The sequence below is a fragment of the Doryrhamphus excisus genome, chromosome 5 (assembly GCF_030265055.1).
Source record: "Doryrhamphus excisus isolate RoL2022-K1 chromosome 5, RoL_Dexc_1.0, whole genome shotgun sequence".
Classification (NCBI taxonomy): Eukaryota; Metazoa; Chordata; class Actinopteri; order Syngnathiformes; family Syngnathidae; genus Doryrhamphus; species Doryrhamphus excisus.
Window position 1 is genome coordinate 452,492 of NC_080470.1, and position 27,586 is coordinate 480,077.

Here is a 27,586-nt window from a genome sequence, read left to right on the forward strand (position 1 = left end):
GGAGTAGTCGGAGGGGTACGTCCCAATATACATAATAAGAGAAATTAAGACATATAAAACCTGTTTGTGACCTTCTAAATATGCATTTTACTATTATTAGAGCCGTCTAGATATGAAATAACACCCCTATAGTCATATTTACACTCTTATTACCCAATGTAGTAGACATAATAAGATAAATTAAGACATATAAGACATAGAAAACTTATTTTTACCCTTCTAAATATGCATTCTACCATTATTAGAGCCCTCTAGATATGAAATAACACCCCTATAGTCATATACACTCTTATTACCCAATGTAGTAGACATAATAAGAGAAATTAAGACATATAAGACATAGAAAACGTATTTTTGCCCTTCTAAATATGCATTCTACCATTATTAGAGCCCTCTAAATATGAAATAATACCCCTATAGTCACATTTACACTCCTATTACCCAATATAGTAGACATAATAAGAGAACTTAAGACAAATAAGACATATAAAACCTGTTTACCACTGTTTACATATGCTTTTTAAAATGATCAGAGCCCTCTACGTATGAAATAACACCCCTATAGTCATATTTACACTCTTATTACCCAATGTAGTAGACATAATACGAGAAATTAAGACATATAAGACATACAAAACTTATTTTTACCCTTCTAAATATGCATTCTACCATTATTAGAGCCCTCTAGATATGAAATAACACCCCTATAGTCATATTTACACTCTTATTACCCAATGTAGTAGACATAATAAGAGAAATTAAGACATATAAGACATAGAAAACGTATTTTTGCCCTTCTAAATATGCATTCTACCATTATTAGAGCCCTCTAAATATGAAATAACACCCCTATAGTCACATTTACACTCCTATTACCCAATATAGTAGACATAATAAGAGAACTTAAGACATACAAAACCTATTTTTGGCCTTCCAAATATGCATTTTACTATTATTAGAGCCTTCTAGATATGAAATAACACCCCTATAGTTACCTTTATACTCTTATTACCCAATGCAGTAGACATAATAAGAGAAATTAAGACAAATAAGACATATAAAACCTGTTTACCACTGTTTACATATGCTTTTTAAAATGATCAGAGCCCTCTACGTATGAAATAACACCCCTATAGTCATATTTACACTCTTATTACCCAATGTAGTAGACATAATACGAGAAATTAAGACATATAAGACATACAAAACTTATTTTTACCCTTCTAAATATGCATTCTACCATTATTAGAGCCCTCTAAATATGAAATAACACCCCTATAGTCACATTTACACTCCTATTACCCAATGTAGTAGACATAATAGGAGGAATTAAGACATATAAGACATAGAAAACCTGTTTACCACTGTTTACATATGCTTTTTAAAATGATCAGAGCCCTCTAGGTATGATATAACACCCCTATAGTCACCTTTACACTCCTATTACCCAATATAGTAGACATAATAAGAGAAATTAAGACATAGAAAACCTGTTTACCACTGTTTACATATGCTGTTCATATCCGACATTTGTATGTGAAAATAAATGCTGGTCTTCGCACCCTTGGACCCTGGAAAGACAAACATTAGAAAACAGGTCTCCTAATTAGACGTCTCGTTAGGAGCCTCCAGCCAATTGTAAGGTACATAAAAGATAAGGTAACATGGTTTAAAAAGACTGTTAAAATGCATAAATATGGTTAGAGCATTTAAGAGTAGTAATAGTTCATGTCATACATATAAAATTCAGTTGTAAAAGAAAAAAGACACCCTACTATTTCTTATATGTTTGTTTCTAAAATAACCAAATCGCCATTGTTGGCGTTTGGGTGTAATACCGCAAGGTCCACTAGGGGGTGCTAGCAGCGATGTTGGTATAGAGTAGGTGACAAAACCACAGAGGAAGAATAAATCCAGAGGGTGAATATACGTCAAGTCATCGTGGATTGTCTTCCTTATTCTGTACCACAGGTTAGTACAAAGTAGAGATAATTTATATTTTAACGACTGTAAAGAGTTTAGAAAGTTGCTAGATTAAACAGCTGACTGCTAAATGTTTGTTACAAAATGTGTTGTAGAGCATTTGAACATAAGCGAAATGGCTAATGCTAGCCAGCTTTAATGTACAGTTGATAGCATGAAGCAGGCTAATTGAAAAATGTGAAATGTGTCTGGAAACAAATTGTTAATTGTTGATGTTATCATCTTATGATATCTGAAATGTTATTTTTAAGAGGAAGAATTAATCCTCAGGGTGAATATACGTCAAGTCATACGTCAAGTACGTGGATGGTCTTCCTTATTCTGTACCACAGCATTTTCAAGGCAAACAACCCCTCCAGGGGGTGGAGGGGCAACAGAATCACTGAGCATGTTTTTGTGTGCGTCTTCATGGCTTACATTTTCCAGTCCCGGAAGTTGACTGTGAAAATGTTTGATTCCACAACCCCATCCTGCCACTTCCTCCCCCCTCCAGCCTCAGGGAGGGTCCGAGATTGGGTCCACAGGATGACAATCTCTAAAGCGAGTTCAATCTTCATTTTAAGAAAAAGTACAATGAAAAAATAAATAGTCCCAAAATACTGTAGGTGCATTTTGAAATGTTTATTGTCCTACAAATAAACACAAAACAATATTATTATAGGGGTGTTATTTCATGCCTAGAGGTCTCTAATGATTTTTTAAGAAATGCATTTATTCGAAGGTTGATATGAAAATATTCCACTTATAAATAAAGAATCCTACTTTGTGTAAATTGACTTATCATGGTCGGGTCTGGAACCAATTACCCGCCATAAACGAGAGATTACTTTATGGGAAACACCACAGGCCTCATATTTCTTTGGTATGAAACTGCTATCAAAAATTAAATTATTGTACAGTCGTGCCAAGATTATTTAGGGTTAGCAAAACACACTTCCTGTCAATGTGTTTTAAAAAGAGCTTTTTCGTGATCATGTGTCCGCAGGAGGCTGCACGCTACCTGAGGAGGCACAAGCAGGAGCTGGAGCTGCTGCTGATTGGGAGTCAAACCATGGGTGTGGACTTGACTGAAGGGGTGTGTACAAGCACACAGCTTTCAGAGAAGCACCAGTTGAAAAGAGACAGTGTTGTTTGGACGCCATGTTCCTACTGTTGATCGGGCAGCAGCCTGCAACAGGTGCACCACACAAACGGGCTGGGCTTTTATTTTAAGCCAAAGGCGACACCTGCTGGTCATACTGGGTTTTACTGACGTTTGCAGTCTGTACAATACAGTCAGTGTCGTGATTAATAACAGAATTATGTTTGTTGGCAGAATTACTGGAGCAGCTCGGGTGGAAGAGACGACACCAACAGGTATTTGGCCGCACTAAAATTCATCATTTCATAAAATGACAACTTTTTATGGCCAGTTAGACATTTCAAACTTTTTGCCTCACAATGTTATGACTTTATTGATGTTCGGTTTTTTAATCTTGTAAAATTATAACATTGTTAAATTAGGATTAATTAGGAAAAATATATATTTTCTAATGAAATTACAACTTTATTATTGTAATATTTGAATATTTTCTAATAAAATTAAAATTTAAAAGTATTGTGATTTTATGATGTTTGTGTTGTGATTGACACCATGCATGTGTTATGATACCATGCATTTGTCTTTATGATAACATGCACGTGTTTATGATACCTTGCACGTGTTTATGATACCATGCATGTGTTTTCCTATCCTGCAGGATACCATGCATGTGTGTTATGATACCATGCATGTGTGTTATGATACCATGCATATGTTTCTGATACCATGTACTTTATGTGTTTATGATACTTTGCATTTGTGTTTATGATACCATGCACGTGTTTATGATAACATGCATGTATTTATGATACCATGCATGTGTGTTACGATACCATGCACATATTCCTGATACCATGCATGTGTTTTCCTATCGTGCGGGATACCATGCATGTGTGTTATGATATCATGCATGGCATGTGTTTATGATACCATGCACGTGTTTATGATACCATGTTCTTTATGTGTTTAGGATACTTTACATGTGTGTTATGATATCATGCACATGTTATTATGATACCACACATTTGTGTTTATGATAACATGCATGTATTTATGATACCATGCACATATTTCTGATACCATTCATGTGTTTTCCTATTCTGCATGATACCATGCATGTGTTTATGATACTATGCATGTGTTTATGATACTATGCATATGTTTATGATACCATATACTGTATGTGTTTATGATACTTTGCATGTGTGTTTATGATACCATGTATGTGTGTTATGATACCATGCACATGTTATTATGATACCACGCATTTGTGTTTATGATACCATGCACATGTGTTTATGATAACATGCAGTGTGTTACGATACCTTGCACATGTTTTTATGATACCATGCATTTGTGTTTATGATACCATGCACATGTGTTCCTGATAGCATGCATGTGTTTTCCTTTGGTGCAGGATTCCGTCAGGCACGGACGGCTGGATGGAATATGTTCCCATCTCAGAGAAGAAGAACACCAGCGTGGCTGCATCACAGCATGTGAAAGAAGGTGATGTTCCTTTAAGAAGTCAGGAACCAAGAAGGTGGTTCTGATGCTCCGTTACCATGCTGCGTGTAGGCGGGCCCTTGCTGTACGAAAGCGTGCGTCTGGTCCACGACTCTGTGGCCTTGAACGGCAGCCAGCGGGTCCTGCTGGACGGCGTGATCACCGAGGACGACTGCTCAGAGCTCCAACACCTGGCGCACGTAAGCACTTTGAGTCGCCATGCGCACGCTGACGCGTCAGGATTAACGCTTGACCTGTCGGCCCCGCCAGGCGGTCACCCTGGCAGGAGACGGCTACAGGGGCAGGATGTCGCCTCACACGCCCAATGAGAAGTTCGAAGGAGCCACTGTGCTGAAGACCCTGCAGGTAGACCTGCTCAGCTGACTATTTCACGGCGACGTGAAACAATACGGTCTTTCCGTTTGCAGTACGGCTACGAGGGCAGAGTGCCCATGAGGAGCGCCCGCCTCTTCTACGATATCAGCGAGCGAGCCAGACGCATTATCGAGTCGTACTTCCTGCTGAACTCCACCCTGCACTTCTCCTACACTCACCTGGTGTGTCGCACGGCTATCACGGGTCAGTCAGGTCACGTTTTTTCACTCTCACGGGTTTCGTTGTTTGCACGTTCGACTGTCAGAAACACAAATGATGTTAAACGAAGAGCCGTTCCGGAGACAAAAGAGCCCACGACTCTCAGAAAGAGTCCGTTCATATAACTTCCAGTCCTTATGGGGGCGCTGTGGAATAATATCTGCCTGATAATGATAATAATGAGGATTTATTGATGAAATTGACAGGTCAGCAGGACCACAGGAACGACCTGAGCCATCCCATCCACGCTGACAACTGTCTACTAGACCCCGAAGCCAACGAGTGCTGGAAGGAACCCCCAGCATACACTTACAGGGACTACAGGTACACACAATGTGGGTGTGGGTGTGGGCGTCTTAACGGCACACTCACACGTTGTCTTTCCTTTTCCTTTCAGCGCCCTGTTGTACCTGAACGGAGACTTTGAAGGTGGGGAGTTCATCTTCACAGAGATGGATGCTAAAACGGTGACGGTAAGTCCGCCTCCAAAAACGCAGCCCAATCGGACACCTTTATTTTTTGGTCCTGTCGTCTTTGACTCCAAGTAGAAGATTCAAGATTCAAGATATCAGATTCATCTCTGAATATTTTTTATGACTATTATTTTATTATCCGAATGTCAAGTTTATTTTTACTTTTATTTTTATTCCTGAAATATTAAAATAGTATTCATGATATTATTATTTTTTTCCTCATAAAATTACTAACTTTATTCTTGCCCTATTGTGACATTATTTTCTCCCCCCCCCAAAAAAATTACAGTGAAATTTAATTGTAAAATTTTATTTTTTAATTGTTTTTTTGTACAAAAACTTTATTTTTTTGTCATTAAAAATGTATGTAACATTAAAACTTTTTTCATATTATATTATAATTATAGATGTACTTAATTAATTAATTTGTATTTTAATGTGTTATTTTTATTAATTTTAAAATTATATCTTCATTCTTGTGTATTGTTATTTCTATTGTAATATTATGACCTTATTCCTTAATGTTGTGATAGTTTTCTTATAATATTATGATAGTTTTCTTGTAATATTATGACTTTATTCTTGTGATATTGTCAGATTTTTCATGTCATATTATGGCTTGATTCTTGTAATATTGTCTTATAACATTACAACTTTATACTTGTAATATTCTTATGTTATCATGATTTTCTTTTGTCTCGTAAAATCACCTCTTCATTCTCCTTAAAGGACAATTTTCCTCTCCTCATAATGTATTTATGCTACAATATTCCGTCTTTAAGATTATGAAGTCCCCATCCTTCTATCCCATGCAGGCATCAGTCAAGCCCAAGTGTGGCAGGATGGTGGGTTTCTCCTCGGGCGGGGAGAACCCACACGGTGTGAAGGCCGTCACCAGTGGGCAGAGGTGTGCCGTGGCTCTCTGGTTCACCACGGACCCCCTCTTCAGAGAGCTGGTACACCTTTTACACCTTTTACAAATGAAACATGGCGTTCCAGGAAGTGACGAAGGAGAATGTCACCTTAACATGATATTGTATCGTTTGTCCAGGAGCGACTGCAGGCGGACGAGGTGATCCAGGCTCTGGACACGCAGTCGGTGTGGACTCACGGCCTCGACATCAACCCTAAGGATGAACTGTAGACAAGTTTGTTGATGCTATTTATTATGATTCCATAGTTCTATTTTTGTACGATCTCAAGTGCAGGTTTAATGACGAATGGGATTTGTGTGTGTGTTTGTGTGTGTGTGTATGTGTGTATTTGTGCTGTTTTTGTATGCGTCAGCAGTACTAGACAAGCAGTACAAGCTAGCGGTTTTCATGATGCCAGTGGTTATTGTGGACGGTGCACTCTTTTCCACATTCTTTCAGATGTCAAGCAGCACTATTGCAAAAGAATTGTTCTATTCAAGCTGAATATTGTATGCACAGTATTTATAACAACCATGCAAGCTGTCCTTCAAAAATAGTGTGCGTATCTACACGTGCAGATGTGTGCGTATGTGCAGTGTACTTTTTTTTTTTATTTATGTTGTAATACGAACGAGACAGCTGCTGTCATTGCATTTAATATGAGAACTGATTTTTTTTCATAAAAGATGTCAATTGTTCCTGTTGCAAGGAATATGTATGTGTTGATATACAGATGATAGACAGAGTCATGCACTGTAAATTCAATGGGAAATATATGTAGAGAGATGTCTTGTTTTGCAGAATTATTCCTGTAAAGCGAGTTTTGACACTTTTGTTTTTTACTGATATTTAATAATGAAATGCACAAAGGTGTGTACATGTTTAATAAATTATAGACCTTTAGTACCAACATGCATTGTTTTTATTTATTCGCACACGTATGGTGAACAATTGTTTTTGAAATTGCATAATGTTGTCGTTTTAAAATGCGTTGACGTTGTTTGTCCTACGGGACTTGCCGTAGTCAGGAAGTAATCTCATATTGTATATTTCAATTGAATGTTTATCGTGAGAAAGGTTTGCCTGTAAGTATTTGACGCTAATAATACATCTGCTGATTAAGTGGGCTGTAAGTATTTGACGCTAATAATACATTTGCTGATTAATTTGACGAGTAAAAACGTCCATTTCTGGAGAAGATCGCTAAGCGAATGCCGAGCGCGTGTATGGGATGCTAATTAGCATCGCGCTAATTTTAATGGATTTCGTTTGTGTGAAACGTCACAGAGAAATAATATTATAATTGACGTGATTTATACAGTATATGTTCCATTTTGCAATATTTCAAAGTAAAAACTCTGAAGTGGAACTCAACTGGTGTATTTATTGAGAAGCTGGGAGCAAAATAACAGTCCTACAGTCAGCGTAGTATATTTCCATACCATAGTAAATATCTCTTTTCCTCTTCCCAATGTAAAGTGCATCAACTTCAACAACAAAGTAAATAAGAAAATAAATAAGGTACACATGTACAGTATGAATGCTTACAGCTCACTGTGGTGAAATGTCATTTTTATCAAATGACTTGAAATGAACTTCATCACTTTCTTTGTCCACACGTGACCCTTTGCCATTTAAAGGAACAGTGCACTTTTTTGGAATCCACACGTGAACATACTATTTCTCTTCTTCTGTGTGTTTTAAATATATAAAAACAGATTTCCAAAAAAAGAGGCAGGTAATCAGTGCACATAATGGGACACGCCTATTAAAACACGTCCAAAAAGTCCAAAAATATTTGGTGAATATATGCAGGTCACTTATGTAAATGTTGCGTTGTTGATGCTTTTTGGAGGTTTTTCTCGGAAGGTGGGTGAGTGCGTCTCATTACGTGCATTCCGAGCTGCCTATTTTTATCAATTTCTTCATCATATGTATGTCTCACATTAGGATTGTGGATGATGGGCAAAATTCCCCAAAATGTGCACTTCTCCTTTAAGAGACCATATAAATTAGATAGCTAATCAAACAGCAAAGATAAACCAACATGTATAAAAATACATGCCATCAGGGATGAAGCATCCTTTTCACCACTGCGTAGTGCAGGGATTCAAACATACCTACTTGAATGGGGTTAACGTATCAAAAATAGGTATTTTTACAGGTGCGTTCATCATTTGGGGTTTTTCATCCATCGGGGAATCGAGCATTTACAGGATGATATTCCCTGGTGCCAGTCCCAGAAATGTTGTGTAACCCTGCAGACCAAAAAAAAAAAACAAATTGTATTATATTGTATTGTATTGTGAAATGAATTTAAACGTTACCGTCTTTAGAAGCGACAGGTGAGCTGATCAGTGAACCGGAACGTCTTGATGTCGCCGGTCGGACACAGCAGATCCCTCATTCGCCGCGCCCGCCGCTCCTCCACGACAAACCTGCGCGAACGCTCCCGAGCGGCTTGCTGCTCAGCGCGCTTCTCGGCACGCTTCCGTGTCAGCCACCTGAAGGAGAACGCCCGCCGGGCGCGGCTGTTAATGTAGAAATCCCAACACAGGTGGTCCTCGGTTTACACCTACACTACCGCTCCAAAGTTTGGGATGACTCGGAATTGTTTTAGTCCGGTCCGAGATCTGGCTTTTTCTTGGCAGTCCTGCTATGAAGTCCAGCATCCTGAAGTGGCCGCTTCACTGTTGATACTGACACTGGTGTTTGACGCCTACTATTTAGTGCAGCTGCCAGGTGACCACCTGTCTTAAACTACACACTCTCACATATTTGTCTGCAGCGTTTTTCTGTCCTTGTTAGACCCACTTTGTGCTATTGCTAAGGATTTTTTTTATCTTTCATGATTACAGTCACCCCTGGTTTAATTAATTGGTTACAGACCTGCCAGCGATAAATTAATTTCCATGATATAGGATTCCAAGTCAATACATGGAATATTTTTGTAGTTGGAGCACGGAAAATCTGTTTATGACTTTGTAAATACGAGGGATTTATGTTGCCCATTTTGATACCAATCATCCATGAGTGAAATTGACCGATTCTGACACCGATCATATGGAATAATTCTTCTTTGTTTCTTCTTGCACAGTTGTGCAGTGTTTTTCTGTCCTTGTTAGACCCAGTTTGTTGATTTTTTTGTCTTTCATGATTACAGTCACCCCTGGTTGAATTAATTGGTTACAGACCTGCCAGCGAGTGAGCCCAAACTTTTGAGCGGTAGTGTAAGTTGAATTGATGAAAGTGCGCCAAGGAAAAGGAAAGTGAAAATGAACATCTTATTATTCTAAACCGTTCTTTATAGACAAGAGCTAGTTTTTCTTAGATATTTTTCTTTTTACACTTAAGGGCAGTAGTCTTAGTAGGGAAGCCCGGGCTTCCCGGTCCCCAGCCACCAAGGTGTTCCCAGGCCAGCTGTGAGACATAATCCCTCCACTGTCCCCAACAGGTCTACCATGGGGCCCGGCTGAGCATCCACAGAACTCAACAGTCCAGCCAGCGACCACGTGACTGCAGATCCTGCTCCGATCCGCCTGACTGACTTCCACTAAAATTCAACTGGCACCACATTCTACCAACGTAACCCGGAGACCGCCCCCCCGCCCGCCCCCCCCCCGTACCGACAAAGACGAGGGATGAAAGCAGAGCTCACAGTTTAAAGGCACGTTCGCATTCCTCGCGACTGCGTAGAAGGTAACTGCTGTCCTCCTCCAGTCTCCTCATTTGCACCAGCTGCTTCTCCCGCTGCTGCTGCTCCTGTTTCCTCTGGAGCCACAGCCTGAACGCCTCCTCGGGCTCGCTGGGCTCCCGCTGGAGGGACAGACGATAAAAAGGGCAGCAATAAGCAAACAAAAGGCTTAAGTATCAGTCTGCCTGATCCGTAGACCAGGAGAAAGTCCTCAGAGTCTCGCTTCGGAAAATGTTACAATTTTCCAGGAGTTCCAGACTTTTTAAATTTTAAAATAATTTTTCCACGGGTACTCCGGTTTCCTCCCACATTCCAAAAACATGCTAGGTTCATATATTTATATTATTATATAATATTTTAACATTTCTTTCCACCAGAGCCATATCATATTTCATATCACACTCTTGAAAATGTTTAATTTACTCCAAAAATATGTACAATTTGCTTGAATATGACTAATAACGGGCTGCTAAAAGTGACTATAGGGGTGTTATTTTATGCATGGAGGGCTCTAACCATGTTAAAAAAGCATATTTAGTAAATATGTGCCTCTGTATTGCTGTGTATACATTTTTTTTTATTAAAAATTAATGATCGGTCGAGTGGTTGGCGTGCAGGCCTCACAGCTAGGAGACCCGGGTTCAATTCCACCCTCGGCTATCTCTGTGTGGAGTTTGCATGTTCTCCCCGTGCATGCGTGGGTTTTCTCCGGGTACTCCGGTTTCCTCCCACATTCTAAAAACATGCTAGGTTAATATATTTATATTATTATTTATATTATTATATAATATTTTAACATTTCTTTCCACCATAGCCATATCATATTTCATATCACACTCTTGAAAATGTTTAATTTACTCCAAAAATATGTACAATTTGCTTGAATATGACTAATAATGGGCTGCTAAAAGTGACTATAGGGGTGTTATTTTATGTATGGAGGGCTCTAACCATGTTAAAAAAGCATATTTAGTAAATATGTAACTCTGTATTGCTGTGTATACCTTTTTTTAAATTAAAAATGAATAATGATCGGTCGAGTGGTTGGCGTGCAGACCTCACAGCTAGGAGACCAGGGTTCAATTCCACCCTCGGCTATCTCTGTGTGGAGTTTGCATGTTCTCCCCGTGCATGCGTGGGTTTTCTCCGGGTACTCCGGTTTCCTCCCACATTCCAAAAACATGCTAGGTTAATATATTTATATTATTATATAATATTTTAACATTTCTTTCCACCAGAGCCATATCATATTTCATATCACTGTCTTGAAAATGTTTAATTTTGTCCAAAAATATGTACAATTTGCTTGAATATGACTAATAATGGGCTGCTAAAAGTGACTATAGGGGTGTTATTTTATGTATGGAGGGCTCTAACCATGTTAAAAAAGCATATTTAGTAAATATGTGCCTCTGTATCGCTGTGTATACCTTTTTTTTTTTAATTAAAAATGAATAATGATTGGTCGAGTGGTTGGCGTGCAGACCTCACAGCTAGGAGACCAGGGTTCAATTCCACCCTCGGCTATCTCTGTGTGGAGTTTGCATGTTCTCCCCGTGCATGCGTGGGTTTTCTCCGGGTACTCCGGTTTCCTCCCACATTCTAAAAACATGCTAGGTTAATATATTTATATTATTATTTATATTATTATATAATATTTTAACATTTCTTTCCACCAGAGCCATATCATATTTCATATCACAGTCTTGAAAATGTTTAATTTACTCCAAAAATATGTACAATTTGCTTGAATATGACTAATAACGGGCTGCTAAAAGTGACTATAGGGGTGTTATTTTATGCATGGAGGGCTCTAACCATGTTAAAAAAAAGCATATTTAGTAAATATGTGCCTCTGTATTGCTGTGTATACCTTTTTTTTAATTCAAAATGAATAATGATCGGTCGAGTGGTTGGCGTGCAGACCTCACAGCTAGGAGACCCGGGTTCAATTCCACCCTCGGCTATCTCTGTGTGGAGTTTGCATGTTCTCCCCGTGCATGCGTGGGTTTTCTCCGGGTACTCCGGTTTCCTCCCACATTCTAAAAACATGCTAGGTTAATATATTTATATTATTATTTATATTATTATATCATATTTTAACATTTCTTTCCACCAGAGCCATATCATATTTCATATCACACTCTTGAAAATGTTTAATTTACTCCAGAAATATGTACAATTTGCTTGAATATGACTAATAACGGGCTGCTAAAAGTGACTATAGGGGTGTTATTTTATGTATGGAGGGCTCTAACCATGTTAAAAAAGCATATTTAGTACGTGTGTGCCTCTGTATTGCTGTGTATACTTTTTTTTAATTAAAAATGAATAATGATCGGTCGAGTGGTTGGCGTGCAGACCTCACAGCTAGGAGACCAGGGTTCAATTCCACCCTCGGCTATCTCTGTGTGGAGTTTGCATGTTCTCCCCGTGCATGCGTGGGTTTTCTCCAGGTAGTCCGGTTTCCTCCCACATTCTAAAAACATGCTAGGTTCATATATTTATATTATTATATAATATTTTAACATTTCTTTCCACCAGAGCCATATCATATTTCATATCACAGTCTTGAAAATGTTTAATTTACTCCAAAAATATGTACAATTTGCCTGAATATGACTAATAACGGGCTGCTAAAAGTGACTATAGGGGTGTTATTTTATGTATGGAGGGCTCTAACCATGTTAAAAAAGCATATTTAGTAAATATGTGCCTCTGTATCGCTGTGTATACCTTTTTTTTAATTCAAAATGAATAATGATCGGTCGAGTGGTTGGCGTGCAGACCTCACAGCTAGGAGACCCGGGTTCAATTCCACCCTCGGCCATCTCTGTGTGGAGTTTGCATGTTCTCCCAGTGCACACGTGGGTTTTCTCCGGGTACTCCGGTTTCCTCCCACATTCCAAAAACATGCTAGGTTAATTAGCCACTCCAAATTGTCCATAGGTATGAATGTGAGTGTGAATGGTTGTTTGTCTATATGTGCCCTGGGATTGGCTGGCCACCAGTCCAGGGTGTACCCCACCTCTCTCTTGCCCGAAGACAGCTGGGATAGGCTCCAGCACCCCCACAACAGTATCACTCGGATACTGTGAACATCCAGCAGCAACACAACATTTTGGCATGACTACTATTTTGATGAAAAATATACTGAACCAGGGCTGCACAGCGGATGAGTGGTTAGCACACAGGCTTCACAGCTAGGAGACCCGAGTTCAATTCCATACTGGGCCATTTCTGTGTGGAGTTTGCATGTCCAAAAACATGCTAGGTTAATTAGCCACTCCAAATTGTCCATAGGTATGAATGTGAGTGTGAATGGTTGTTTGTCTATATGTGCCCTGGGATTGGCTGGTTGGCGACCAGTCCAGGGTGTACCCCGCCTCTCGACCCAAGACAGCTGGGATAGGCTCCAGCACCCCTCGTGAGGATGAGCGGTAGAAAATGAATGAATTTTACAACCAACAAGCTTCTTTAAAAATAGAAAAATGGCACTTTGGTACGCAGGTTTTTGGCGCCCTCTTGCGGCCATACCTTAGACGTCATCCTCTCCATCTCTTGGGCTCTGTGGATCCTTCTCTCCTGCTGAAGCTGCTCCCTCTTCCTCATCAGCCAGGCCTTGAAGGCCAGCTCGTTCTCCTGCCTCTTCTGCTCCTCTTCCTCCAGCTTACGTTGCTCAGCCTGTGTATTTCATTTGAAATGGGGTCACTGGTTCTGGAAGGGTGAAACTGGTGGTACTGGAAGGCACTGGGGGGGTACTGCTATTAGCGCTATGCAGGAAATGTATTATTATAGGATGAACTTAAATATTCCAAGTTCTGCAAAACAAACGATTACAAGCAGCTCTGAGCGCAAGCTAGTCCACTCCATGCTCTCGCCCATCTCCAGGGTCGGGGATGAGATCCTTTGGTAGGAACCCAAATGAGTTTGTGGGACCGGATAAGGTGGTTCACCTTGTGAGGTGTTCAGAGCATGTTCTCGGGAGGTCTTGAGGAAAACCCAGGACATGTTGGAGAGACTATGTCCCTCAACTGACTTGGGAATGCCTCAAGATCCTCCGGCAGGAGCTGGAAGTCTGGCCTTTCCTGCTCACGACCCGACCCGTGGAGATGGATGGACTTTTTTATTCTGTTTATTGTGTTTCTATACCTCTTGTATTAGATGCAGGTTCAACTAACGAAGACCTGTCCTCCTACCTCTCTGGCCAACCTCTCCTTCCGCTCCTGGACCTTGTGCAGCAGGTCCTTCTGTTGAGGGGACAGCTTGAAGGTGGCCTGGCTGGGCGTCCCGGTGGCCGACTGCACCCGACGTCTGGTGCCCCTCCTGTGGACGCCAGTCTGGGTGTGGCAGGCGGAGCTGGGCCTTCCTCCGGGTGGGGCCGGAGGTCTCGGCACCCGGTGGGGATCAACTTTGTGGCCGGCAGAAGAAGAAGATCCGGCGTGAGAAAGCGGCGAGGAGCAGGACCCGAGGCTCTTCCCGTTGTGCGCGATAGGAGGAAGGAGGACCTGGTTTTCAACCTCTTTCAGGCTGACAAGATCGAACCTGCCATCTTTCTCCACAAGAACCCGTCCCTCTTTGAGGCCTTCTTCTCCAGGGGACAGCTTGAGCTCGGAGAGCTTGCCTGAAACCTCCGTCTCCGCATCTTTGCTGGCATCTCCTCTATCCGCTTGGTCACCGTTTCCAAACTGCAACGGAGGCACCACCAAGGTCACCAGCGTCTCCTTGAACTGCAGCCGCCTCCTCCGACTCAAATCTGGAGCGTCTTGATCCTTCAGCTGTCGGTTGGCTTGTTGGATCTTCTCCAGGATGTACTTTTTCTCCTCATCGGTCTGCGCCTCCACGCCCAACGCCAAGGACTTACCAGGACCGTCTCCGTCTGAGTCGTACTCCAGTGGTTCCATAGGTGAGGGCCACCTGTCTTCATCCTCCTCCAGGTCTTCTGTTTGCTTGCTTCTCTCCTCCCCTTGATGGTGGTTCTTCTTACCTTTCATGCGATGGTGTTTCTCATCCTCTGCCAGCTCTTTGTCAATGTCTGCCTCGATGTCCTCGTAGTCAGGACCCTGCGTGGTCAAAGGATGCCTTTGTTTTAGGGCTCCCAAGTCCAGACCTTTGAAATCCACCTTTCCCCCATTACATAATGACTAGATAGGACAGCACGACTTTAGTCTATGTAGTCATGCTCAAAGACTAGATGCAGGCTATGTCAGTTCATGCTCAAATACTAGGTAGGACAGATCTAGTCCCGTCCTAGGTTCACCTATTTAGTCATGGTAAAATACTAGATAGGACAGCCCTTGTCTAGTCGTCGTCTATTTAGTCTTTAGTGCAGGCTACATCAGTTCATGCTCAAATATTAGGTAGGACAGATCTAGTCTCAACCTAAATGTATTTAGTCATGGTAAAATACTAGATAGGACAGCCCTCGTCTAGTCCTAGTCTATTTAGTCTTTAGTGCAGGCTACATCAGTTCATGCTCAAATACTAGGTAGGACAGATCTAGTCCCGTCCTAGGTTCATCTATTTAGTCATGGTAAAATACTAGATAGGACAGCCCTTGTCTAGTCGTCGTCTATTTAGTCTTTAGTGCAGGCTACATCAGATACTCAAATACTAGGTAGGACAGATCTAGTCTCGTCCTAGGTTAATGTATTTAGTCATGGTAAAATACTAGATAGGACAGCCCTCGTCTAGTCCTAGTCTATTTAGTCTTTAGTGCAGGCTACATCAGATACTCAAATACTAGGTAGGAAAGATCTAGTCTCAACCTAGGTTAATGTATTTAGTCATGGTAAAATGCTAGATAGGACAGCCCTCGTCTAGTCGTCATCTATTTAGTCATTAGTGCAGGCTACATCAGTTCATGCTCAAATACTAGGTAGGACAGATCTAGTCTCGTCCTAGATTAATGTATTTAGTCATGGTAAAATACTAGATAGGACAGCCCTCGTCTAGTCCTAGTCTAGTTAGTCTTTAGTGCAGGCTACATCAGTTCATGCTCAAATACTAGGTAGGACAGATCTAGTCTCGTCCTAGGTTCATCTATTTAGTCATGGTAAAATGCTAGATAGGACAGCCCTCGTCTAGTCCTAGTCTAGTTAGTCTTTAGTGCAGGCTACATCAGTTCATGCTCAAATACTAGGTAGGACAGATCTAGTCCCGTCCTAGGTTCATCTATTTAGTCATGGTAAAATACTAGATAGGACAGCCCTTGTCTAGTCGTCGTCTATTTAGTCTTTAGTGCAGGCTACATCAGTTCATGCTCAAATACTAGGTAGGACAGATCTAGTCCCGTCCTAGGTTCATCTATTTAGTCATGGTAAAATACTAGCTAGGACAGCCCTTGTCTAGTCGTCGTGTATTTAGTCTTTAGTGCAGGCTACATCAGTTTATGCTCAAATACTCGGTAGGACAGATCTAGTCCCGTCCTAGGTTAATCTATTTAGTCATGGTAAAATACTAGATAGGACAACCCTCGTCTAGTCCGAGTCTATTTAGTCTTTAGTGCAGGCTACATCAGATACTCAAATACTAGGTAGGACAGATCTAGTCTCGTCCAAGGTTAATGTATTTAGTCATGGTAAAATGCTAGATAGGACAGCCCTCGTCTAGTCCTAGTCTATTTAGTCTTTAGTGCAGGCTACATCAGTTCATGCTCAAATACTAGGTAGGACAGATCTAGTCCCGTCCTAGGTTAATCTATTTAGTCATGGTAAAATACTAGATAGGACAGCCCTCGTCTACTCCTAGTCTAGTTAGTCTTCAGTGCGGGCTACATCAGTTCATGCTCAAATACTAGGTAGGACAGATCTAGTCTCGTCCTAGGTTAATCTATTTAGTCATGGTAAAATACTAGATAGGACAGCCCTCGTCTAGTCCGAGTCTATTTAGTCTTTAGTGCAGGCTACATCAGATACTCTAATACTAGGTAGGACAGATCTAGTCTCGTCCAAGGTTAATGTATTTAGTCATGGTAAAATACTAGATAGGACAGCCCTCGTCTAGTCCTAGTCGATTTAGTCTTTAGTGCAGGCTACATCAGATACTCAAATACTAGGTAGGACAGATCTAGTCTCGTCCAAGGTTAATGTATTTAGTCATGGTAAAATACTAGATAGGACAGCCCTCGTCTAGTCCTAGTCTATTTAGTCTTTAGTGCAGGCTACATCAGTTCATGCTGAAATACTAGATAGGACAGATCTATTGTAGTCTTAGGTTATTCTATCTAGTCAACTCCAACAGTCCTATCCAGTATTTTAGCATTAGTCCTAGTGTCATCTATGTAGCTTTTATTGCACGCTACATCAGTTGATGCTGAAAGACTTTCCCTCACCTGCTCCTCGCTCCGACTTTCCTCACTGATCAGCCAGTCTAGATCTTTCTCAAAGTCATCCTCGTACTCCTCCTGGGTCTTGGACCAATCCGCTTCACTCATCATCTGCCGCAAGACCACATCCACATCCAGGAGCGTGTTTGAGTTAGGCGAGCAAGAACCTCCAGCTAGCTTGCTAGCTAGCTAGCTCGCTATCGAGATCATCAACTCAATTCAAATGAAATCAATTCAGTCAATAAAATACAAATACATGGAACATAAAATAAATAATACACTGTAAATATATTATTCATTAAATATATTGTTTATTACTTAACATAATTTTAATTATCGTGAACATTTTGTTTTTTAATGACTATAATAGTACATAAAAATAATATAACAATGTATAAAAGAAGGTTAAATTAATTCATTAATATAGTCAAAACAAATAAATAAAAAATACCATATTAACTAAATGAAATATATTATAAACTACATTAATTAACATTATTTAAATTAGTTAGATTGTGTTTTTTAATATTTTTTCAGCACCGATATTATAAATGAAAATTTGACATACTTACATTATTCATGGATATAATATCAACGAAATACATTGCATGTAATAGAAATAAATCATTTAAGATGAGTCCAAATAACAATATTTCAATACATGTCAACATTAACATTTTTTTTTAATATATTGAGCATTGATTAGTTTTTTTTTTCTTATTTTTGCTAAAACCATAACCTCTTCTCACAACAAACTGGAGACACTGTCACTTGACTTTGTCATGACATGACGTTAATCACTTATTTGACAAATTGACGTTTTAAAAGCAGGTTTTACAGTGACTGAAACATATGCTTCAGTGCTTGTGTTATTCTAGATTAAAAAAAACAAACATGCTGAAACATCATTAAAAGCTTAGCCGAGGTCAGGGGGAGGTTATTACGCGAAAGAAAAGTACAATCAATTCAATGTTTGCACGTAAACTCACCACCGGTTCCTGCGCAGTGTCCCTGTGGAGCCAAAAGAGGTGCAAAGAAACGTGCAAACGTGCTGTTTGCGACCATCCGAGTGCGCCGCATATATACACACATACATACACACGTATACACACACTGAGCCCGTCTGGGAGCGACACCTGTGCACATAATCTCTGGCTGTCTGCAACCCGAAAAGAATTAAGAGTGCTGTCGCCATAGAGACTGACAACATGTACACCCACGCATGCGCAGAAGCACCAACGCGTCTCCACGGTGAAGTGGAGATAAGCAAATAAGAAAGAAAAGCATATTAAGTCATTTACTGCAATATTCATATTCTATAAACAAATGTTAAAAGACGGTAATATCAGATTAAAACCGTTTAATGCGATTCATAATAATTAAAAAAAACAAAAACGATTTTGAACCGTCATTTTAATAGCGTAAAAATAGTACTATGAATTAAAAGCAGTCAATTGTGTGATGAGTTTACAATTTTCATCGTCTTTGGTTTTGTTTTTATGGATATTTTAGCGAAAATGTTTGTTTAGCGTGAGTACATAAACACAACGTCAAGTTTTAGTTTGCAAAGCATTGTGGGATTGTAGTGTGCTGTCAGTTACTTCTCCTTCCTTCATCCGAGCTTTACTTACCAGAAGAACTACATTTCCCTGCATGCCGTAGTCGTAAATACGGAAGTACAACGTCTTTGGCGTGAACGACGGTTGCTATCAGTATTCAGCGAGTTCAGATAATGTTTGGATAGTTTGTTAGCGCTTCCTAGCAAGTCGAAGATCGCTAAACAACTGACGAAATGTTAAAAAACGGTAATATCAGATTAAAACTGTTTAATGGGATTCATAACAATCAAAAAACAAAAACGATTATGAACCGTCATTTTAATAGCGTAAAAATAGTACTATTAATTAAAAACAGTCAATTGTGTGATGGGTTTACATTTTTTATCGTCTTTGGTTTTGTTTTTATGGATATTTTAGCACGGCGATTAGCGAAAATGTTTGTTTAGCGTGAGTACATAAACACAACGTCAAGTTTTAGTTTGCAAAGCATTGTGGGATTGTAGTGTGCTGTCAGTTACTTCTCCTTCCTTCATCCGGGCTTTACTTACCAGAAAACCTACATTTCCCTGCATGCCGTAGTCGTAAATACGGAAGTACAAGGTCTTTGGCGTGAACGACGGTTGCTATCAGTATTCAGCGAGTTCAGATAATGTTTGGATAGTTTGTTAGCGCTTCCTAGCAAGTCGAAGATCGCCAAACAACTGACGAAATGTTAAAAGACGGTAATATCAGATTAAAACCGTTTAATGGGATTCATAACAATCAAACAAAAACGATTATGAACCGTCATTTTAATAGCGTAAACATAGTACTATGAATTAAAAACAATCAATTATGTGATGAGTTTAAATTTTTTATCGTCTTTGGTTTTGTTTTATGAATATTTTAGCACGGCGACTAGCGAAAATGTTTGTTTAGCGTGAGTACATAAACGCAACGTCAAGTTTTAGTTTGCAAAGCATTGTGGGATTGTAGTGTGCTGTCAGTTACTTCTCCTTCCTTCATCCGAGCTTTACTTACCAGAAGAACTACATTTCCCTGCATGCCGTAGTCGTAAATACGGCAGTACAAGGTCTTTGGCGTGAACGACGGTTGCTATCAGTATTCAGCGAGTTCAGATAATGTTTGGATAGTTTGTTAGCGCTTCCTAGCAAGTCGAAGATCGCCAAACAACTGACGAAATGTTAAAAAACGGTAATATCAGATTAAAACTGTTTAATGGGATTCATCAAAAACAAAAACGATTATGAACCGTAATTTTAATAGCGTAAACATAGTACTATGAATTAAAAACAATCGATTATGTGATGAGTTTAAATTTTTTATCGTCTTTGGTTTTGTTTTATGAATATTTTAGCACGGCGACTAGCGAAAATGTTTGTTTAGCGTGAGTACATAAACGCAACGTCAAGTTTTAGTTTGCAAAGCATTGTGGGATTGTAGTGTGCTGTCAGTTACTTCTCCTTCCTTCATCCTGGCTTTATTTACCAGAAAAACTACATATCCCGGCTTGCCGTAGTCACAAATGCGGAAGTACAAGGTCTTTGGCGTGAACGACGGTTGCTATCAGTATTCAGCGAGTTGAGATAATGTTTGGATAGTTTGTTCGCGCCTCCTAGCAAGTCGAAGGTCGCCAAACAACTGACGACATAAGTGTCTTTCTTTAAAAAATGGCCACTATTGTATTTTACTCCTTCAAAAATAGAGCACAAGCTACGTCGAGGCGAAGCTTCATTTCAAATTTAAAGTGGCTTTCTAGAGCCGGACAGTCGCGTCCGTCATGTCCCCCTTCCAGCGGTCCTTTGACAACATCCAGGACTACCGGGGTCCGGTTCATGTCCCATGGGACCGCAGCCGGTCGAAGCAGGAGGGGAGTCTTGGCGCTGAGCGGAGCCGCTGCAGTCACCACAGCAGCCGCGGCGTTGGCAGGCTTTCTAGCCAACGTCAACCACTTCCGGCAGGCTGAGATGGCCACTTTGGTACCCCGAGCAGCCGAGGAGACGGACCAGGAGGGGGACATTTTAAGCAGATGCCGCGGGTTCATGTCTCCTCCAGTCACCGACGTGGCTGTACTGCAGGAGAGAAAAGACGAGATGTGTACCAGGATGGAGATGCTCATCATGGAGACGCAGGCCGAATTCTGCAAAGCCTTGCAAGAGGTGGACGGCGGGACCTTCAAGGTTGACCGGTGGGATAGAAAAGAAGGTAACCTTGGCGTCCTTGTCGTCATCATTAAAAGCCCACGGAGACACCGGGGGTCCTGTGTTCCAGGTGGTGGGGGGATCAGCTGCGTCATGCAGGATGGAGAAGTGTTCGAGAAGGCTGGAGTCAACGTTTCTGTGGTGTTCGGACACCTGACGGAAGACGCCGCCCGGCAGATGAGGAGCAGAGGGAAGGTCCTCAAAGGGAAGGATGGTAAGATGGACTCCATAACTCTTCACTCGCACTCCATTGCAATCTCATTTGGAAATATTCAATATGGAAAAGGTTAGTTTTTATTATGTGCACGTGACGTGAGCAGGTGGGACGTTTTGGATCATTTCCGGTAGTTTTATTCATTTTTACCCAACTGCCCTTCCGGGACCTTCCATTAAGAGCAGCAGAAGCAGCAGTGTGTGTGGCACCAAACTTTTACATAAAAACACAAATGTATGAAATAAAAATGATGATAAAATGGGGGGGGGGTCGTTGGATCGAAATTAAAACATTTTTTTATTATTTCGACAGCATTTTAAAAATAACTGAATATAATTGCAAAGAAAAAAAACTTATAAAATTTAAAACAAAGTTATAAAATTCCAACATTTTTTAAAATAAATTTGAACAAACTTAATGTTTTTTATTTTTATTATATTTTATACTGCATTTTTATAGTTGCTATTTTGCAAAGAAAAATAAACTTATAAAATTTAAAACAATTATAAAATTCCAACATTTTTAAAATAAATTTGAACAAACTTAAAAAATATATTTTCACATCATTCCTTGACATATTTATTTACTGTATGTAATTATTGATTTATTTGTGATTAGATTTTTTTTACATGAATTTAATAAATTATAATATAGCTTATATATATGTGTGTGTGTATATGTATAAAATATTAAAAATGTTTTAAAAATAAAAGATTTTTCAAAATAAATTTATAATATAAAGATGGAATAATAAAGGTAAAAAATAAAAATAAGGTAATTATAATTAATGAATTATTACAAATAAAAACATGTAAATTCTCCTAATTTTTCTAAATTATTCCATTGAGATGTTATGAAAAAGTGAGCAAAGAAGCATTGATAAATGAATCCATTTTGTCCAATTGCAGAAAGTGCAGTTAAAAAAAAAGAAATAAATAAAATCCCACGTTCATTAAAAGGGGAGGATTTTGTGGCGTGTCCAGGTGTACCTAATGTTCCGTCCATCCTGACTCTTTGATTTCTGTGACTGGTTTGCGGTGTCAGGCAAGCTTCCGTTTTGTGCCATGGGCGTGAGCTCCGTCATCCACCCCAAGAACCCCCACATCCCCACCGTGCACTTCAACTACAGATACTTCGAGATCGAAGAGGAGGACGGTGAGCCTGACGTCTGCAGCCGTGTCGTGCGACGCGTGACATCGTGGAGCTCATGAATGAATAATGACCTTCCTTGTGTGTGTGTGTGTGTGTGTGTGTGTGTGTTCCAACCAGGCTCCAAGCAGTGGTGGTTCGGAGGGGGCACAGACCTGACTCCAGTTTATGTCAATAAAGACGACGCCTTTCACTTCCATAACACCCTGAAGGAGGCCTGCGACAAGCACCATTCCCAGTACTACCCCGACTTCAAGAAATGGTAGGAAGGAACGTCGCGCGGCTCAGCCCAGGTTCAGCCCAACGGGTGTTGCCTCGCGTTGCCTAACGCTGATAAGGCAAAGCCATCACTATCTTTCATCACTTAAGGCGACGTTACACAATAGAGACAGAGCAGTGGATATTGCAATGGGTCTACATATTTACTACACTACAAATTTAACACATGATTTTAATGTAAATTAAGAGGTAATTCAATTTACAAAAATCACAAAATTAGAAGTGTAACTGTAAAAAAATCAGCAAATTTGTTTTTAAATTTAAAAACAAAAAATAGAAATTAAAAAAATTATATAAACACGAAATGAAAAACAAATGTACAACAAATGTGAAAAAATGTGAAAAAAAACTTAACACATGCAAAATTATAAACACATTATAAAATATTTTTTTTAATGTGTAAACAAATTTAACACCATTTAAAACACATTTAGAAAATTCATGCTTTTACATAAATTGAGATTCCTAAATAAAAAAAATAAGAAAAATTAAAAATTATGTAAAATGATGTAAAAATAAAAAAATTACAAATCAAATTGTAAAAAAATGTAAAAATAAGAACACATTTTAAAACAATTGAATACAAATACAAAATGAAAAACAAATGTACAACATTAGAAACAGTGAAAAATAAAAAATACATTTTAAAACAAAACTTAACACATGCAAAATTCTAAACATAAAATAAACCTGCAATTTTTTTTAATGTGTAAACAAATTTAACATAATGTAAAACACATTTAGAGAATTCATGCTTTTACATAAATTGAGATTCCTAAATCAAAAAAAAATTAAAATGATGTAAAAATTAATAACATGACAAATCAAATTGTAAAAAAATGTAAAAATAGGAACACATTTTAAAACAATTGAATATAAATGCAAAATGAAAAACAAATGTACAACATTAGAAACAGTGAAAAATTAAAAATACATTTTAAAACAAAACTTAAAACGTGTACAAAATTGTAAACACATTTTAAAATAATATGAATATAAAAGAAACATTTACAAAAATTTAAAACAAACGTATAAAATGAAAACCGTCATATAAATACAAAAAAATTAAAAGAAAAACGTTAGTAAAAAAATGTACAACAAAAAAATAGAAAAGAACTGTAAAAGTGTTTAGTGCCCTCCAAAGCAAAAAGCATCACCACGTGTCGCTGCAAATGTAAATCCTAAATGTTACGCCGCCTCAGGTGCGACAGGTATTTCTACATCCGTCACAGAGGAGAGACTCGCGGCATCGGAGGGATCTTCTTCGACGACCTCGACGCCCCCGGCCAGGAGGAGGCCTTCGGCTTTGTGAAAAGCTGCGCCCGCACCGTGGTGCCGTGCTACCTCCCCATCGTCTACAAACACCTCCACGACCCCTTCACTGACCACGAGAAGCACTGGCAGCAGGTGCGGCGAGGAAGGTGAGTGCGCCGTTTAGCCCAAAGCGCCGTCCCGTACGTCCCCACCTGGTCACACCCCGATGTTCTTTTATGGGAACTAGAAGTAGAACGTGATTTCAAGGCTAAAAATTTTTGCAATTTTTTTGACATTGTGTTTTTGTGTAAATTTGTTTTCATTTTGAATTATTTTATTATATATTATTTATAAGATAAAATATATATTATATTTATTATATATTATTTTATTAATAGTTGGTAAATGTGTTTGTTTTATTTATTTCTTTATTTCTAGTTTTTTGTTTTGTGAGTTAACTTTAATTTAAAGGCTAAAAATTTTAGCACTTTTTTGACATTGTGTTTTTTGTGTAAATTTGTTGTCATTTCTAATTATTTTATTATACATTATTTATAAGATAATATATATAAATATATAATTATTATATAATTTTTTAAATATAATTTAAGATAATAATTTTATATAATAATTATTATATTATTTAATATAATAATTTTGTTATTTTGTTGAGTTAACTTTGTGTACGGTATTTTTTTTAATTAGTTTTTAATGTTGTACATTTGTTTAATTTGTTTTTAAATACATGTAAATAAATATTAAATATATTTACTTAATGTTTAATTTGTACCTGTTTATTTTTAGTTTTTAATTGTTTTTATGTTGTAAATTTGGTTTCATTTTTGTCATTTTTTTAAATTTAAATGATTTTTAATTTTGTTAAAAAATGTTTTTAATTTGCTTTAAATCTAGTAAATATTAGTTTTTTATTTTGTAAATTTGTTTCATTTTTAGAATGTGTTTTTAATTTTTTGGAAATGTTTTCGATTTTTGTTTTATATTTAAAGAGATTGTTGAAACTGTTGTAAATTTGTTTTTATTTTTGAAAGTTTTTTTTCTTTTCTTTTTTTTTAATTAGTTAAAAATGTTGTCAATTACATATGAAAAGTAGGCCATTTTTAGGTGCATCCGTTAGCGGAAGGCTAGCATGTACAGTATAGGAGAGTAATATTTACAGAACACTAATACTGTAATAATGTAATACTTACACTAGTGAATGACTGTACTTTTACTTTGTGACGACACGGCAGGTACGTGGAGTTCAACCTGGTGTACGACCGCGGGGTGAAGTTCGGCTTGGCCACGCCCGGATCCAGAATCGAGAGCATCCTGATGTCCCTGCCCCTCACCGCCAGGTAAGCAGCACAGGTGATGAGCCGTTGCCGTGCGTGGCGTCACTTAGCAACCAACCTTCATTACCAGGTGGGAGTACATGCACGAGCCCGCCCGCGGTACCCGAGAGGCCGAGATGCTGGAGGTGCTCCGAAACCCCAAGGAGTGGGTGTGACCTCAGCGTGTTCTAAAAATAGACTTAAAATGATCTTTTTGTTATTTTTCTTGTGAAGCGGCCGTGTGGTCATGTGACACTGGCGTGTATGAATGTACATGATGCTGTCTGTCTGCTCTTTCCAGTTGTTGACCGTTAGGATTAGGTTCTGTCTAAATGTCAGGTGGGTGCTGCCTTCACAAACACCCCAAAGGTTTTTCACGTATGTATGTATGTACGTATGTATGTATGTATGTATGTATGTATGGATGCATGGAAAGATCGTGATCAAACACAAGGCACATTTCACATCTTTTATTACAAATACATGTGCATATTAATAAGGTTTCCTTTGCATTTTGTGTTGCCTTGCTATCTCTACAGCATATATCTTGGCTAAGGCATTGCGTAACAGAGCCCAGTGAGTAAAAAAATGGCGACCAACACGACTCCTGAGGCTCCCGTTGAAGTGTCGACGTTCACAGATCAACTCGTAACAAAACATGACAAAAATTAGAAGTAATTAGTGCTTGTGTGGTCCTCAAACGTCTCACACCAACTACCACCTCAAATGTTCAACTTATTGCAAACTAAAAAATATCTTGGCGTTCCACTGAATGGCGCCTCCGTACCACCAGTAGTACTGGTGCCACAGTTTGAGTACTATCAATGTAGGTGAAATGAATTGCATTTTATGTTACATTCAAGTCAATTCCCTCTTGAAGCTAAAAAAAAAAAAAAAACTTTAAATTTCAGGTTTGTTTTGACAATTTTTAGTGATCAAAGTATTTACTTGCATCCAAAGTGCTTTGACTTCTTGATGTGCTAGTATAATTCCATTAGTATCAAAGCACACAAATATACATGTACTGCATTTATATACACATATACACACACATGCTCAACATGGACTTTGTCCTCTACTGCATTAAATACAACAATCTTCTCTTCCTATGCAAGGAACTCCTTCAAGTGCACGTAAGGAAGGAAGTGAAACAGTCAGCAAGAAGAAGAAGACGAGGCATGAAGGCATGGAACTTGGCATGCACTGATCCTGGTATCAAACTGCTGGCTGCAAGTCGCCAATTCCCTGCCTCCATGCCTCCATGCCTCCATGCACGCCCCCTAGCGGTTACAATCCCTCAATGCGGATCGGGAGCAGACTCGGAATCCACGTCCACACGCACGCGTGGACTTTCCTATTGGACTCTCGTCTGCTCGCTGATGTTGAAAATGTTTGCGTGTGGATAACACCCCCCCCCCCCCCCCCTCCGGTCCCATCATATATCCATGCACAACATTCCATAAGCATATCTTTTTTTTCCTGACTTTTCCATAACGTCTTCCAATGTTTTCATCCCATTCTGCTAGCATTTCCTGATTGAAAATAAGTTAACAATTCAACCAATTGGCTCGTTTGGCAAAGTATGAATAAATGTAAACTTGCACTGCAATGATGAGACAATGATGCCAAATATGATCATAACCAGTATAACGTTCATACGTTATACCTGCACTAAAAACACCAACCCTTCAACCCTTCATTTCCACTCCAACGTCTTCATACTTTTGGCCTCACGTTTTACGTCTGATTGACGGGTGACAGCATCCTTCCTCGGATGACATCTTGATACTAATGCTAAGCTGGAAAATGTTGGATTCATCCATCATCATCCATCATGATCCACTGTGATGCTTCATGATCCATCATGATCCACTGTGATGCTTGATCATGAAGCATCACAGTGGATCATGATGGATCATGAAGCATCACAGTGGATCATGATGGATCTTGAAGCATCACAGTGGATCATGATGGATCTTGAAGCATCACAGTGGATCATGATGGATCATGAAGCATCACAGTGGATC

The 27,586-nt window shown here is 39.1% G+C and overlaps 3 protein-coding genes and 1 long non-coding RNA gene across 7 annotated transcripts in view; 3 read left to right on the plus strand and 1 right to left on the minus strand.

Moving 5' to 3' along the window:
• p3h2 (prolyl 3-hydroxylase 2) overlaps nt 1–7,480 on the plus strand; it is a 66,224-nt gene extending 58,744 nt beyond the window's left edge. Inside the window, exons 6-15 of the mRNA XM_058072752.1 lie at nt 2,969–3,058; nt 3,299–3,339; nt 4,482–4,573; nt 4,643–4,770; nt 4,841–4,936; nt 4,999–5,149; nt 5,371–5,488; nt 5,562–5,637; nt 6,453–6,593; nt 6,689–7,480. Of these exons, the coding sequence (XP_057928735.1) occupies nt 2,969–3,058; nt 3,299–3,339; nt 4,482–4,573; nt 4,643–4,770; nt 4,841–4,936; nt 4,999–5,149; nt 5,371–5,488; nt 5,562–5,637; nt 6,453–6,593; nt 6,689–6,781 (1,026 nt within the window). The 3' untranslated portion in view covers nt 6,782–7,480. The remainder of the gene's footprint in view (nt 1–2,968; nt 3,059–3,298; nt 3,340–4,481; nt 4,574–4,642; nt 4,771–4,840; nt 4,937–4,998; nt 5,150–5,370; nt 5,489–5,561; nt 5,638–6,452; nt 6,594–6,688) is intronic.
• A 120-nt stretch (nt 7,481–7,600) lies between these two features.
• On the plus strand, nt 7,601–18,175 carry LOC131129328 (uncharacterized). The gene is made up of 3 exons (XR_009129825.1): nt 7,601–7,680; nt 10,006–10,250; nt 14,416–18,175. It is a non-coding gene; the product is annotated as an uncharacterized LOC131129328 (long non-coding RNA).
• On the minus strand, nt 7,647–21,116 carry ccdc181 (coiled-coil domain containing 181). Of its 4 annotated transcripts, none has more exons than XM_058072756.1 (7): nt 20,152–21,116; nt 17,579–17,683; nt 14,445–15,308; nt 13,783–13,929; nt 10,210–10,367; nt 8,879–9,055; nt 7,647–8,809 (listed from the first exon to the last, which is right to left on the minus strand). In XM_058072756.1, the coding sequence occupies exons 1-6, from the start codon at nt 20,173–20,175 to the stop codon at nt 8,884–8,886; spliced, it is 1,470 nt and encodes a 489-aa protein (XP_057928739.1). In that variant the 5' UTR covers nt 20,176–21,116; the 3' UTR covers nt 7,647–8,809; nt 8,879–8,883. The 4 variants fall into 4 exon arrangements, with proteins under 4 accessions (XP_057928739.1, XP_057928738.1, XP_057928737.1 ...); XM_058072755.1 differs by having other exon boundaries at nt 19,680–21,116; XM_058072754.1 differs by having other exon boundaries at nt 19,204–21,116.
• On the plus strand, nt 18,993–27,387 carry cpox (coproporphyrinogen oxidase). The gene is made up of 7 exons (XM_058072757.1): nt 18,993–21,336; nt 21,403–21,546; nt 22,591–22,701; nt 22,816–22,957; nt 24,177–24,395; nt 25,479–25,583; nt 25,651–27,387. The coding sequence occupies exons 1-7, from the start codon at nt 20,802–20,804 to the stop codon at nt 25,733–25,735; spliced, it is 1,341 nt and encodes a 446-aa protein (XP_057928740.1). The 5' UTR covers nt 18,993–20,801; the 3' UTR covers nt 25,736–27,387.
• Nucleotides 27,388–27,586: the final 199 nt, after the last annotated feature.

Excerpts from the sequence above, each read along its gene's own strand:
- ccdc181 (XM_058072753.1), bottom strand. The coding sequence starts at position 18,885 with ATGAATATTGCAGTAAATGACTTAATATGCTTTTCTTTCTTATTTGCT. Across the intron at positions 17,684-18,561 it reads ACACTGCGCAGGAACCGGTG|ATGATGAGTGAAGCGGATTG; the intron begins GTGAGTTTACGT and ends GTCTTGCGGCAG. Across the intron at positions 10,368-13,782 it reads TGGAGAGGATGACGTCTAAG|CGGGAGCCCAGCGAGCCCGA; the intron begins GTATGGCCGCAA and ends CTGTCCCTCCAG.
- cpox (XM_058072757.1), top strand. The coding sequence starts at position 20,802 with ATGGCCACTATTGTATTTTACTCCTTCAAAAATAGAGCACAAGCTACG. Across the intron at positions 21,337-21,402 it reads CCGGTGGGATAGAAAAGAAG|GTGGTGGGGGGATCAGCTGC; the intron begins GTAACCTTGGCG and ends CCTGTGTTCCAG. Across the intron at positions 22,958-24,176 it reads TACCCCGACTTCAAGAAATG|GTGCGACAGGTATTTCTACA; the intron begins GTAGGAAGGAAC and ends ACGCCGCCTCAG.